At 45.4% G+C, this 15431-nt stretch overlaps 1 protein-coding gene across 4 annotated transcripts in view; it reads right to left on the bottom strand.

Moving 5' to 3' along the window:
• Nucleotides 1-517: 517 nt before the first annotated feature.
• Nucleotides 518-15431, bottom strand: part of Mrtfb (myocardin related transcription factor B) — a 156550-nt gene continuing 141636 nt past the window's right edge. For all 4 annotated transcript variants that reach the window (XM_040730943.1, XM_040730945.1, XM_040730944.1 and 1 more), the window contains 3 exons: nt 15016-15153; nt 8128-8188; nt 518-5707 (listed from right to left, as the gene is read on the bottom strand). In XM_040730943.1, coding sequence (XP_040586877.1) covers nt 5172-5707; nt 8128-8188; nt 15016-15153 — 735 coding nt within the window. In that variant the 3' untranslated portion in view covers nt 518-5171. The remainder of the gene's footprint in view (nt 5708-8127; nt 8189-15015; nt 15154-15431) is intronic.

Here is a 15431-nt window from a genome sequence, read left to right as displayed (position 1 = left end):
TAAGCTAAGAAGAAAATAAAACATTAACTCCCATTTAACCTTGGGGTTTTTGGCCAAAATGCCTCTCCCCACAATTTACTCTTAAAGAGCATTTTATATGGACCATAAGATATTTTCTACATAGGTGGTTGTTTCTGAGACTTAACTGAGGAACTCAGTTCTGGGTGTCTGGAAGTTTTGGTGGTGGTGTGCTTGTCTCCATGGAAGAGGAGTCAGTTCTCACTGTAGATAGTGTAGATAGCAAGGCCCACAAACTTTAGCGCTTTTCACCCAGTGGCTCCTGACTCTCTGGAGGACAGAACAGGACCTGGTGGTCAGTAGGTACCTGCAAGTTTCTGCTGTACACTGTGAGGACATGAGGCGGGCAGCCTATTTTCTGTGGGGTCTACATGTCATACCACTGGCCCTGCTGCTTGGCTGGGAGCTGTTCTGAGGATGCTGTCCTCCCTGAGGCTGCCCCATCTCACAGGTCTACATGGTCCCACTCCCCACAGTGTGTTCTTCTGTACACACAAAATCATGGTACATCAAAAATTTTTATTTGAGACACAAAAATGCAAAATCGCTGAGATATCAAACATTTCCCGATCAGCTACAATACTGCCACTATGTACAAAAAGATCTGATGATAAATGCACACACATATAAAAATACAGTCTGCATCGCCTATGTACAGTACATGTGCAAACATATGGCATTCAGACACAGTACAGAATCGAGTCAGGGGTGCAAACAGCACATACAAAGGCATCATGGTTTTTCTTTTAAAAACAACATAAAGGCAACACACGAATGGACCCCCGATTGCCATGATTTCCTGTTCATGAAACTAGTGCTTCAGTAAGAATGGCGCTGCCCCCTGGTGTATTCCCCTTTTCTTCAGGAAGTGAGATGCTAAGACATTATGTGAAGATGAAGAGAAACACCTGCATGTCCATTGCAAGCAACGGAGAATTAACCTCGACACAGAAGAAAACAACTTTACATTACTACCAAGTATGTTATTCTTAAACCAACAAAACAGCTCTATACTATTTTACAGGAAAACAAGAAAGAAATATCTACATCTCTGTGAAAATTATAACCTTAAATGGATACCTTTTTGGGACTGACTTGAGATTAGTCTCAATTTTTAAATAAAAAGTGGCTGCTTTTGGCAAATACCTGGCGATGCCTTTGGTTCCTTTAAGCATTTTGCATTATTATTGGTTTCTTGAGGTCAAGTACTTTTGGTGGATACTGAACCCTTGCCTAAACCGTCATCTCCTGTTGGTGGGTAGGGTCCTCCCAGCAGGATGTAGAAGTGACACGACTGGGCCATCTTCCAGCAAGCCTATCCAATTGCTAAGCTTTGTCTAGGGTGTTGGCATAAAGCTTTGTGTCACTGCTGATGTCTCTGATGACATGTCATACTGGGCTTCCAGACAGCACCTAGTACATGAGATTGTCAAGCTACTGTCACAAGCCTGTGACAGCCCACTCCCCAGGGCTTGAGTGGAGAGAAAGCTTGTGAACATGTGCAGCTTCTTCTATCACATGCCTTAAACGACACAGGGACACATCTTCTCAGGTTCTGTGAGAGGGTGAGCAGCTGAAAAATGACCTTCTCACTGCCACCCAGTCAAATAGAAAACGGAGCCCAGAGACTGATGAGTGAACAAGCCACTGAAGGTCTGAACCAGGAAACAAAAGGACTATATCTGAACTGCTAGTTTCCAGTTTTGACAGAACTCTTTACAACGAGCTGAGCTTTTAGTATTCCAAATACACCTCCAGTGAGCATGGCCAGTGTTTCCTAGCAACCCTGGCTTTTCAGTTAGTGTGCTGGGGTAACCTGGGGCTAACTGTCCTCTGGGGCAGGCCTTGTGCCCAGTGTTGTGTGTTGTGATGGATAGAAGCAAGCGTGGATGTTGAGTTTGCCAGTCCAGACCCAGTTGCTCTGATGGTAGAATGTAACAGCTACTCTCAGCTTTCTCTGCAGTCTTGGTGGTACCCAAGTCCCCAGCCTCCTACCAGCGGCAGCTTCTGAGACTGGCCACTGTGGGAACAGCTAAGGGTGTCGATGTGACGTAGGGTCTTCTTGGCCACTTCTCTGGGCAGGTCTGCTTGAGGACAGTAAAGGGGCTGCCCTCTAACTTGAGGGACAGCTGTCTCCTCAGGTGTCACTGCTAGGAAAATTACCTGGAATAACTGGGCTCGGGTGGTTTGAGTCCACTCTGCTGACAAGGTGGACACTGCTCTCACCTGCTCTGGGTCAGCTGACTGTGTGCGTGGGCCAATAGCACTGCCCCATGTCCCTGACTCTGCAGAGCCCACCTGGCTTTATGGAGTGTTCAGACCAGCAAGGCACACACAGCATGTGGTCAGGGAGCCATGGAGCTTTTGAAAGAAGATTTTAGTAAAGTCTTAGGAAATATATGTGTGAAACAAACACATAGGTATTTGAGCAAAAAGTTCCATGAATTCAGAGCATCTCTGTGGTGTGTTGACCGCACACCTGAGGAGGATGCCTGAATGAGTGCTGATTTCCTAGAGAGGCCAAGCCACATCAGCTTTCTAGAAGCTGGAGGGCAATTCTTCCTATTCATCCCACCCCAGGGGATGACTGGAAAGCTGTACCTTACAAAGTCAAGTTGATACCGTTCACTTGGGGATATGTGGAAAAGCGAAGCTGGAGTCAGATAGTACAGGCTTCTAGGAGAGATTTCCTTGGAAACATGGTACAAACAGAAGCCTGCCTACTGCACATGTACATGCAGTGGGAATTGATGGGCTCGCTGACCTGTGCTTTAGTGGCTGGGAAATAACTTCACACCCATTTGCAGATGGGTCTGTGTGGGGAGGTGAGAGGACAACTGTGGGAGTCAGTTCTGTTCTATTACATGGATTCTGGGGCTCAAGCTCAGCTCCTCAGGCCTGTTGCCCCACCACGGCCTGCTGAGTAATCTTGCTGGCCTAACACACACCTTTTCTGACACACTCACTGAGGGCTGGAGCTGGGTCAAGAGGCCTTTTTGCCGAATGGTCTCTGGTCATGACACGTTTATGTGAGCACATGGGAAAGATGGCCACTCTCACCTAGAGCATGTGGGGGAGGCCTAACTCTCATGTCACTGGTGTCATAAGTACCTACTGGATGCTTGAACCAGCAGAGCAGGGCAAGGAATGCTGTAGGTGAGTTGGTTGCAGGTGAAGCTGGGAGCTGGAGGCTCCTTAGTTTTTAAGAAATGGGACCCTGATGGATTGAAGCCTGGACAGGATGGGTACATGAACAACGGAGATGGCTTCCTTTGTACTCACTTGTATATGGAGAACAACTTTCTTGTGACAGGCTTCAAAGCAACTTAAAAAGCAATACAAGAACTTGAGGGTTAGAATGCTGTCTCTACTCACAACTCAGGATTACAGAAATTAAATCTTTCTATAGGAGGAAATGCGCTAGCATTTAACGGTCTCCCACAAGCTCACCAATACTTGGACACTCAAAGCTGGACAGGTGACTAAACCTCTCTACCAAAACCTACAGCTAAATTCCCATGGGAAGAGTTCCTTCCCAGGTCCACATCTGGGGCCTGGACACAAGCAGCAGTACAGCAGAACCAACTTGGTACATCATGTGAGATTGCTCTCAAAAACTTGCTCAGACGGTAGTGTCCAGTTATCAGAATGGTGATGTCTCCCAACACTGAACAGTTCCTAAACAAGAGGACTCCCCAAGCCAGGTGGCCCCTAACTACCAGTAAGCCAAGCTTCAGGTGAGGAAGCACTGTTCAGAGGGGTAAAGCCAGGAATAGGGACCATTCTGACAGAGTGGGATTAAACAAATACAGATTTGAAGATAACTTTGGGGCAAAACCTCCTCAGAAATGATTCTGGTTCTGTCTAGGCAATGGGTCAGGCTACTTCCTGGATATGCCTGTGGAACAGGTCTGTGTAGGAAGCCCACATGCAGAATTAAAGGAGTGGGAAGGGACTAGGATAAGGCTCTTATTTAACAGAAATCCCATACTTTGGTCAGTTATTTACAATTTGCCAGTAACTAAAGGACTAGATCAAGAGTTATGGAAATCCTGTGGCAGTTGGCATTTTAGAAAACTCTTAAATTACTTGACAAACATAACTTTTCCTTTATAGATCAAGAGAAAAAAAAAGAAATAAAACCTCCAGTTTTTAGGCTTAGGCTTGAGGATACACTGAGAACAGGCAGGGCATCCAGTTACAAGCCTATACAAAGAGAACCAAGGATCTAGTGACAGGAATTTCATGCTGAAGCCTTTTTTGGTTCTTTGAGATGGGTGTGGTCACCTGAGAGTCTGTAGGCAAATCTTCAAAGATGGAGATACCGTGGCTCAGGTACTCTAGAGATATCTGAGTTATTACAACAAGTAGGACCAGTGGATGGCCATCTTTGTACTCTATTGCAGGCTGCAGAGGTCACAAGGTCAGCACATTCCAATGCCTAACATCACATGGGAACCAGCTTCACCCATCTGAGGCTACTGGGGAAGCTGCAGCACTACCAACACATCTGGACTGTGCACTGGGCTCTTGTGTTACAGATTTTGCAGACACATGCTTATGGTGAGAGGCTGTTCATTTAGATTCCCAAACTCACAAGATGACCTATGACATCACAGGGCCACACAGATTTCAGAGTGGAACTCAGAGCCTCTGACTAGAAGCTGCTGCTGCTGGTTGTACAGCATGCTCAAATGCCTCTGGCCTTGCTGGAGACCTGGCTTGGGCCACTCTAGGGAGCACATGTGCAGTGGCTTCTCCCGCCCTTCTCCCCTCCCTTGTGGTGGCCTTGTATTTCAGGCAGAGCTGTTTGCCTCTTACTGGGGTCGTGAGGTGACCACTGAGGTTGAAAGGTAGCTGATGACCAGAGCCCCAGTGCCACTTGCTGTGGATGGCGCCTGACCTTTGGCTTTCTCTAAGGCATGTCACAAGGTCTCTTGCATGCAACAGGCCTGCCTCTGTAGTTGTGGAGTCACTGCTAGATGCATGAGGTGCTCTCACACTTGGCTTCCAGGCTATGACCGTCCTTTTTTTCTGTGACAACATATTTTAATTGCAACAGTGCGGCTATGGCTATAGCTCTAAGCACTGACCCTTCAGGATTGTTTTCATGTTCTGAAACCTCACGACTCTGAAACAAGTGACCTGTGACTTTAGTCCCACGGGAGTGGCAGGTCCTGTGGGTCCAGAAAGTCAGCAGAGAACATGCTTGGTGCAGTGGCGCTCAGAGGAGTGAGCCCAGAGGATGTGGTGGGCATGGTGATGTCTAGCCACTCCATGTTGTCCAGGTTGGAGTCTGACAGGTCGAGAGACAGACAGGGGGTCCCTGCCACAAACTGGGCCTCCGAGGTCTCCATGGGAGAGTGAGAGTGGTACAGCATGCTGGAGTGACTCAGCAAGTCATTCTGGAGGTCCTCTATCAGAGAGAAAGGCTCTCTATCTTCACTGCTGCTCTGCAGTGGGGCAGCGTCATTGGTCGAGGGTAAAGTTCCATCCAAGAAGGCTTCTAGCTGGTTCTCTAAGCTGGCAGACAAACTGTTCATAGGCTCTAAGGATACCGGTGGTGCTATCTGGACCTGGGGCGGGGGTCGAGACACCACTGTGTTGACTGGCATTGTAGTGATGTTGGCTGTCACTGGCCTCATCTTGGAAATTGGAGAAGGCTCTTCTTTTATAGGGAAGGAAATCTCTGCAGAAGAATTGGTTGGTGTTAGTACAGACATGCTGCCATCCAACTCTGTATTAGTGAACACCTTGTCACCCTCCTCTCATCTTAGAAGCAGAAACACTATGCTCTATTTAATTCTTTATTTTGAAAGTCTTTACTATTGGACTTCACTCCAGTTTGGCAGTATAGTCTAGAAAGTTCCCAAAAAGACAGAATATACCTTATGATTCAAGGCTGACTCTGACTCCTTTGCCCTCTTCACAGTAGGGAAGGACAGCTGCTACTCTTGAGTTCTTATTCTTTTCTGAGTTATATAAATTTTGGAGGATTAGGTAACTGGCTCAATAAGCATTGATTATTTGTTTATTTAATTTACTCTTAAAATTTTAATTTTTACTTATGTATACATTTGTGTGAAGTGTTCCTGTGTACAAGTACCCATGGGTCCCCTGAGCTGGAGTTACAGGCACTGGGAGAGTCTGCCAGCATGGGTGCTGAGAACAGAACTCTAGCAAGATCAAGGTGCTCTTACAGGGGCAGAAAGTGCTTCTAAGTGTTGGGCTATCTTTCCAGCCCCAACCCTTTTAGTTCCTTGTGGGTCTCTGTGTGTGTCTTCCTCAAAACTAACTGTACCCCCACTTTTTGAAGCTGAACCTAGAGCTCACCTGTTCAGCCCCACTGGTTGGCCAGCAAGCCCCAAGGAACCACTTGTCTTCATCTCCCCAATACCGGGGTTACAGGCATTCGTTACTGTGTCTTTTTGTTTGTTTTTTTGAGACAGGGTTTCTCTGCATAGCCCTGGCCATCCTGGAACTTGCTCTGTAGATCAGGTTGGCCTTAAAATCAGAGATCTTCCCTCCTGCTTCTGCCTCTCATGTGCTGGTTAAAGACATGCACCACCAACTACCCGGCTCATTTTTATTTTCTTTGTGGGTTCTGGGGGAACCAAACTCAGGCTTGCATAGTTCATAATGATGGATGGATTCATCACCCTACCTGATCATGTACTGATTCCGTGCCAGACTTCTGTTATAGATACACTAATGCTCACTTAGATGAATTTTAACAACCTCTTTTACTGCTTTTTTGAGACAGGTTCTCACTATGTGTAGCCCTGGCTGATTTGGCCTGGAACTTGGAGAGATCTGTTGAGTACTGGGATTAAATGTACACTTCACCATGTTTGATTCTATCTCAATTTTCTGAGAATACACCCGGGAAAGATTCAATGAACTCAAAGCTCAGTGTGTCTGAGTGTTATGTCCGTGCATGTGTGTGCATAGCTCCTGGAAGCCAGAAGAGGTGTTTGTGGGCCACCATGTAGGTGCTGGGAATTGACGCTGAGCAACCATGAACCACTGAACAATCTCTTTGGCCCCATAAAAATTATTATTATTAACCACCAGAAAAAAATCCTTATCTTTACCAGATTGAGCAAAAATTGAATGTCCTTATTTTTAAATACACATTTCATTTTTAAACTCTCAAGTTTTCATACTTTATGCTAACCATGCATATTCTTAGCAAAAACTTCCACTTACACGTGTGAACTATGTGCAGATGGCAAGGGTCCTTCACTAGCCAAGTGTTCAGTCCAGAACATCAGCCTCCTGGTTAGATTATGTTCCACACCAATGGAGAAACAGTGATCAGACTGAAACTTCATACAAGACTGCTTCCACCAGAGGATTTTAACATTTGGCTTGTGTGTGCGTGCCAAATGTTATGGCACCTCATATTTGTATTGCAGTGTTCTGCCACTGGGCTGCAACCATCCCCAAAGTTTCTGAAAAACTGATTCTATGCTCATTTTTGAAGACACATACGCTGAGGCAGACTTTTTCTGCGGTTAATGTCTGGTTTAGAGACAACATGCTGTAAACTGATGACCTTTTTTAATTTTTAACTACATTGTATTATTTGTGTGCATGCCACCACAGCATGTGTGTGGAAGTCAGAAAACAACTTGTGGGGGTGAGTTCTCTTCTGCCATCGTGAGGTCCTGGGTATCAGACTTGGGTCATTAAATTTAGCAGCAAGCTCCTTTACCATAGGTTATCTCACTAGCCTTCATGATTCCTTATATATTAGCAGTGCTTGGAATTCTAATAGAACAATTGGAGGGAGCCCAGGCCAGGTAACGGGAGTTTTCTTAGCCCATGGCTAGACTGGGACATAGGCATACTTTGCAGTTTGCAGAGTTTAGAGCTGGTCCAGCTCTGCTGTTTGGGAATGGTCTTTCCTTTGGTTAGGTAACAGCTGTGGGGCACCATGCCGTTGTCTGATGTGGAACCAGAGCCTTTCCTCTGTTATGTGTTTTAATGACCTAACTTGAACAGGTTTAGAACTGACCACTTCTCAGTTTCCAAGACAACCTCCATCTTTAGAGAAAGGTTGCCCTGGGCCAGTGGAGTGAGGCCTCTTGTCCTCTTCTGACCTACCTCCACTCTTTATGAGGATGTCAAAGAGGTCGTCCATCTGCTGACTGTGCACACTGGAAACCTGCAGTCAAAGAAAGCAGAGTTAGCAGCCTTCACAGGGGCAGTGTCTGCAGTCATGCCCTGATGGTCCTCCACTGAGCCTCTGCTTTCATCTGACATTTGATAATCTGGAAAACAGCTGAGTTACTTGGGAAATGGAGACATTTACCCCAAATATCACAGCATGGAAGAACAACTAGGAGACAAGCAGGTCAGCTCCCTGTCTTCCACATGTCCCTTACTGTCACTGAATGGCACTTTGGGAGATTTGTAATACTTTATTTTAAAAGTTTCAAACTCATGTGCATTTAGCAAAAATTGGTATGTCTAAAGATAAACACACTATGCACGAGTTTTCAGCTTTGAGGTTTACTGACATGTAAGTTGCATTTATCACGTGATGGTTTAAATGAAAGTGGCCTTTACAGGTTTATAGGGGGTGGCATTATTTGAAAGGATTAGGACATGTGGTGGCCTTCTTGGAGTAGGTGTGTCACTGGGGGCAGGCTCTGAGGTTTCAGAAGCTCAAGCTAGGTCTAGTGGCTCAGCCTCTCTTCCTGCTGCCTGCCGATCCAGATGTAGAACTCTCGGCTCCTTCTCCAGCACCATGTCTGCCTGTGTGCCACCATGCTTCCCGCTACGACAATGGACTAAACCTGTAACCCATTCCCCAATAAAAAGCTTTGTTTGAAAGAGCTGCTGTCTCTTCACAGCAATAAAACCCTAACTAAGACAGAGGTTGGCACTTGGTCCTGGGTATTGCCGTGATAGGCCTGACCATGTTTTTGCCCAGAAGATAAGGAACACTTTGGGGCTTTGGACTAGAAAAGCAACTGGACACTTTAAATGAGGCTTCATGGGTCACACTAGTACGAACATGGAAGACAGTGGTGGTGAGGGTGATCTGAACTGTGGGGGCCTGACTCAAGAGGTTTCAGAGGGGAATATTAGTATGTGGCCTAGAGATTGTCCTTATGACATTTTGGTGAAGAATGTGGCTGTTTTTTGCCCTTGTCCAAAAATCTGCCTGAGGCTAAACTGAAGAATTATGAATGAACAGCTCTGGCAGAGGAGATTTTAAGACAGCCTAGTACTGACTGTGTTATTAGTGGCCATGCTTAATCAGATCTATAATGAAAAGGAGCAAGATGAGCATGAAAATATACAAAATATATGGTCTGAGGAGAAACGGGGCACCAGAAAGTATAAACAGATTCAAGAAAAGCCTGATGCTAAGTGGAATAAAGGGAGTAATGACCTCAGAGCAAGATGACCCTACCCAGCTAAGCTTCCAACTTGTGAAAAGAATTAAAGAAAAGTTTAGGGTTAGGTGTGGTGGTGCACACCTTTAATTCCAGAACTCAGATGACAGACACATGTGGATCTCTGAGTCTACAGAGCCTGGTCTACAGAGTTAGTTCCAGGACAGATAAGCTTAGGCAGTGAAGAAAACCATTGAAAACAGGAAGTTAATGAAGTGTTATTGAATGAGGGGCCATGCTCCAGTCCCAGTAAACAGTAGAACTTGGCAGCTTTGGCCACATGGTTCTGGCTTTAGAGTCAAAGATAGAAGAAAGAGGTTATAGAATCTCACCCTATGTGACTAAGGAAAACAGCTGAAAACAGGCATGTGGCAAGGGTGTCCCTGAATGGAGGAAGCTGTGAAATTGAAGCCCGATTGCCTTGGAGACCCCAAGACATTGGAGATGCCAGTCATGGGATACCTGCTAACAGGGAGTGGAACCAGTCCAAGAGAAAGAATTATGGTGTAGTCAGAAAGCTGAACAGAGCTGGAGATCTGAAGAGCATTTTCACATTATGCTACCTTTCTACAATTTTGGAATAGCAATGTATTTTGTGCCATTTTGTATTGGAAATACGTGATCTGCTTTTTGATTATGATTTTATAGCAAACTATAATTAAGAGACTGCCATGAGTATCACAGACTTTGAACTATGGAGTGTTGAGAGTGTAATAGACTATGGGGAATTTTGTTCATTTTTAAAATTAAGTTTTTACATTCCAATCCCAGTTCCCTGTCCCTCTTTTCCTCCCACCCCCTTCACATCCCCACTCTTCCCATCTGCTCCATGGAGAGGGTAAAGCCTCCCCTAGGAAGCCTACTAAGCCTGTCCCAACATCTAGCTGAGGCAGGACCAAGGCACCTCTCCACCCCCACTCCCCTGTGTCTAGGTTGGGCAAGGTATCTCTCCATATAGAATGGTCTCCACTAAGTCAGTTTGTGCATTAGTGTCAGATCTTGGACCCAGTGAGTGGCCTCATATATTGTTCCAGTCACATCATTGTCACCTATATTAAAGGAGTCTAGTTTGGTCTTATGCAGGTTTCCCATTTGTCAGACCTGAGTCAGTGATCTTTCACTAGCTCAGGTCAGCTGATTCTGTGGGTTTCCCCATCAAGGTCTTGATTCCTTTGTTCATATTTTCACTCTTCCCTTGCTTCAACTGTATTCCAGGAGGTTGGCTCATTGGTTAGTTGTGGATTTCTGCATCTGCTTTCATCTGTTTCTGGAAGAGGGTTCAAGCTTCTCTGGGTTATGGATTGTAAGCTGGGTATCTTTTGCTTTATGTCAGGTATCCACTTATGAGTGAGTACATACTATATTTGTCTTTCTAGTTTTGGGTTACCTCACTTAAGATGTTTTTTTTTCTAGTTCTGTCCATCTGCCTGTGAATTTTAGGTTGTTATTGTTTCTTACCGCTGAGTAGTACTCCATTGTGTAAATATGCCACATTTTCTTTATTCATCCTTCAGTTGTGGGGCATCTAGGCTGCTTCCAAGATCTGGTTATTACAAATAATGTTGCTATGAACATAGTTGAGCATATGTCTTTGTGGTGTGAATGTGCCTCCTTTGCTATATGGCCAACAGTGGTATTGCAGGGTCTTGAGGTAGGTTGATGCCTAATTTTCTGAGAAATCGCCATAATGATTTCCACAGCAGCTGTACAAGTTTGCACTCCCACCAGCAACGAAGGAGTGTTCCGACTATGGGGAATTTTGAAGCTAGACTAAATGCACTTTGTATTATCATATGGCTACAAGTCTATGGGGGCCAGAGAGTAGAATGTGGTGGTCTGAATAAAAATGGTTCCCAATGGCTCATTGGAAGTGGCCCTATTTGAAAGGGTTAGAACATATGGCCTTGTTGGAGTAGGCGTAGTCTTGTTGGAGGAAGTATGCTACTTGGGGTGGGCTCTGAGGTTTCAGAGGCCCAGTGGCTCATTTTCTTCCTGCTACCTGGGGATCCAGAAGTAGAACTCTCAGCACCATGTCTGCCTGCCATGCTCCCTGTCATGATGATAATGGACTAAACCTGTGAACTGTAGGTGAACCACCCAATTAAATGTTTTCCTTTATAAGAGTTGCTGTGGTCATGGTGTCTCTTTACAGCAAGAGATCCTAATTAAGACACCATAGATCATGGAGTTTGATGTTCTGATATGTATGTGTCTATGAAACCATCAACAAGATCACCACCAATTCTGTCACTTGGGAAGTTCCTTCCTCTCCAGGACAACAGTGTTCTGTTTCTTTCAGAAGAGGCCAGTTTCCTGTTAGTGATTCAGACATGCACTTCTTGGGGATACAGAAGAGGTGGATTCTGTCATGCAGTATTATTATTCTGAGGTTCATCCATGTCGTAGTGTATATCTGATGGGTAGTTCACCCTTTTTTATTGCTGACTGGTACTCCATGTATGGAAATGCCCGTTTTCCCATTCATTTACTTGTTGATAGACATTTGGGTTCTCACTTTTAGACTGTTAACAAAGTTGCTATAGAAACCTGTATATAAGTCTTTGCATACCCATGCCCTGTTTTCTCTCAGGTAAGTATCTAGGAATAGAGTGACAGAGTGATGTACAATTAATGTCTTAGAAAATAGTCAAACTGTTTCCCAATAAGACCATAGGTTCCCACCAGCAGGTGCTCTGCATTTCTAGTCTCAATTCTTGAGGTATGTTGTGGGATGGAGATGTGGTTCTAATGCATTTACCTGGTGACTAGTGATGGTTGCATGTTTGCATACACTTACTCATTTATCACTTACCATCCTTGGTGAAATATATGTCTAAGTCTTTTGCCACCAGCAGATCTAGTAAGTTTCCTGTTTGAATGGTATGTTTTCCCCCCAACCCTTGACTTAAAACCCATGTCTTTGTGTTTGATGGATTATGTTTTATCTGAAATTATCTGAACTTGCTTTGTAGACCAGACTGGTCTTGAACTCATAGAGATCCTCCTGCCTTTGTCTCTTGAGTTCTGGGATTAAAGGCATGTGCCACCAGGTATTGGCTTATATTTATTCTTAAAGAACACTCTCACTTGATACAGAATCCAGGTGACAGTCTCTCTGATCCCTCCTCACTAAGAACTTGAAATAATGTTGTGGTATTTTTTTTCCCGGTTTTCATTAGTTTTTAGAAATACATTTATTTTGTGAGTGTGCTTGTGCACATATATGTTGTTGCATGTGCGCCACTGTACATGAGTGCAGGAATGGGTTCTTTTCTTCTACCATATGGGTCCTAAGGATGGAACTCAGCTTCTCCGGCTCAGTTGTCAAGTTCAATGAGCCACCTTGCCAGCCTCTTTCCATCAGTTTTGATGAAAAGCTGACATCAGTCAGATAGTCGTTGGCCCTGTATGTGATGTACTGCTTTTCTGTTCCGCATCTGTTACCTTTACTTTTGATAGCAGGACTATGACAGACCATGGGATGCTATGATGTAACGGAATTCTCTTTTGTTAGGTTGGTGTCTGCTGAACATCTCAGAGCTGTGAAAGCACTAGCTGTTATCTCTTCCAGTACTCAGCCGCCCAACTCTCTTGTTTCTCTTTCAAGGGTTTCCATGGGAGTTACACTGTAGGAAACCATTACACAGGCTCTGAGGTTCCAGTCATGGGATTTGTTTTTGAGTTAAAGGTTAAGTGACATGATGTAATTGTACATATTTACAGGCCACTCATGTATACAATGTGCGAGGCTAACTCAGGATGACTCAGGCCTGTGTGCAGCCCAGATCAATTCCATCACTTCATTAGCTCCCTTCCTTTCCCTCCCCTCTGCTAAGTTCCCCTATGATTTTCTCAAGCATTGCATTTTTAGTTCTAGAATTCCCCGTTAGTCTTTTAAAAGACTTCCTGGATCTGTTTTCATTTATAGAGGGTGAAAACACAGGGTGAGTCCACACTTCAGCCTGGGTTCAGCGCTTTAGTGGGTTTTCCTCTGAGGACAGGATACTATTTGTGTTGTTTTCTCACATGAGTGGCTCTTTTCTTAACAAAAAGCTTGTGTGGGTTAACTTCAGCTTTCAAATGCTACTTGGGTAGAAGCTTCAATCTCAGTCTGTCTTCTGTGTGCAGTTAGGTTGCTGTGAGTCTATTCCAAGACTCTGTGGCTTGGAGCTTAGGTGGAGCTGTGAACCCAGAGTTTAGGACTTTCTTCTCTTGAATTTCTCCTCAGGAGCTCACAGCTGGGTCCTGTTGTCTGAAGGCTATGTGACTACCCCTTTCTGCCGGCAACCCTGACCATTAGCAAATGGAGCAGCAAGAAGAACTCATGCCACCTAAGTTCCCTCCTCTGATTGTGGGTTTTTCCACCAAAGTGCTGAGTGCGCCGAGTCTGCCTTAGTTTTGTGTTAGCTGTTATTGTGGGAAGATGGAGTCATCAGGGACTTACTCAGCCTCTGGTATCCCTCAAGATTCCCAGTGGGACTTAGAAGTGCTGATACACATCTGATGCTTACAGCCTAGGAATTTAACTCAGTGACACTGAATCCCAGAATTCCTGCTGGTGTCTTTCTGTTGGTATATACACCAGGTGGGCACTGCCAGTACACCTGTGTGTGAAAACCATGCTTGGTGGGTGAGGGCTGCCTTCTTACTGTCACTAAAATCACTTGGAAGTTCATTTCTGCTCCCCAGGGAGGAGATGCTACTTCCAAATGGACCGTGGGGAAGGGCAGGCCAAGATTCATTTATTTAGACTCCCATAGCAATGTCTAGACTTTTTTTTTTTTAAATATGACTTTTCCCTCAGTCTCTGTTTAGTTTGGGATGTCTCACAACCAGGAGAGCAGTCTTTCCTCTGCACCCTAGAGCATTTCCTCATAGGCACTAACCACGTGAAGGTAGTGCTGATGCTTGCACCCTAGTTAAGGGAGCTCACTTGTTTGATATTTGCAGGAAAAAAGTTCGTCCTTGCCTCTTCATGCCTTAGCAAGTGCAGCAATACACCATGTGTCCCTGAAGAGTTCCACAGAATGTGGGCCATGGGGCTGCACATGTATGCTCAGGTTCTTGCTAGCTGCTGTGAACTCTTGCTAGGACTCACTGTGACCTATTTTCGGGTCCACCCCTCAGGTCCTGTAGGAGGCTGGGCTCCTTTCTCAAAGGAAGATTCCCAGTGGGACTTAGAAGTGCTGATACACATCTGATGCTTACAGCCTAGGAATTTAAGCTCTGTTCAGCTCTGGACAGACAGGGCTCGGATGTGTCTGGTTAATCAGTAACAAGTGCTAGGGTTACTGGCATCCTCCACAGGCTCGATGCCTTTTATAGTTGAGAGTTCCCACTCTGCTGCTACCTCTATGTTAGAGGGGACGCAGGAGGGCTCCAAGGAGACATAGACACCTTGCTTGAGGCCACACTGTAACTGCTGATCTCACAGTTACTGTGGGCAAGTGGCTTGGGAGTCTTCAAATGCCAATTAAAAACAGCCAGCCCAAATATAACTCCCAGACAGAATCTGTGTTCTAACTGAGGCAAGTTCTTGAGAGGATGACCTGAAATGTGGCTGAGATATGATTGTGACCACACTCACCTCTGGAAGTGCTGGTTGGGCGCTGCGTGTCTGCTTGATGGCCTCCTCATAGCGAGGTGGGTCTTTTGTCTTGGTGACTGGGGTCCCAAACAAGGAGTGCTGGACGACAAACTGCTGGGGTGGGGAGGGTGAGCTAGGCTGCATGGAACAAGGGAGAAGCACTTGTTAGCTCTGGCCACACACTGCTCCTGCAGTGACTCAGCTATGCTGTGGTACCCACAGTGCCTCCTCCATCGCCTCACAGACAGGTGTACTGAGTACATGGGCAGTGACAGCTGATGGCTGTCTCGTGGAAGGATTCTTCACTGACAGGCCTAGTTCACTCCCTCAGCTCCAGCACTACGTCAGCACACTCTCAGGTGCCAGGATGACCATTCGGCCAGGGAGCACTGTAGATGCTGCCTCCCTATAGCTTA

Source organism: Mesocricetus auratus, unplaced genomic scaffold (genome assembly GCF_017639785.1).
Source record: "Mesocricetus auratus isolate SY011 unplaced genomic scaffold, BCM_Maur_2.0 Super-Scaffold_100024, whole genome shotgun sequence".
Classification (NCBI taxonomy): Eukaryota; Metazoa; Chordata; class Mammalia; order Rodentia; family Cricetidae; genus Mesocricetus; species Mesocricetus auratus.
This window is presented reverse-complemented; position numbering and strand designations above follow the sequence as displayed.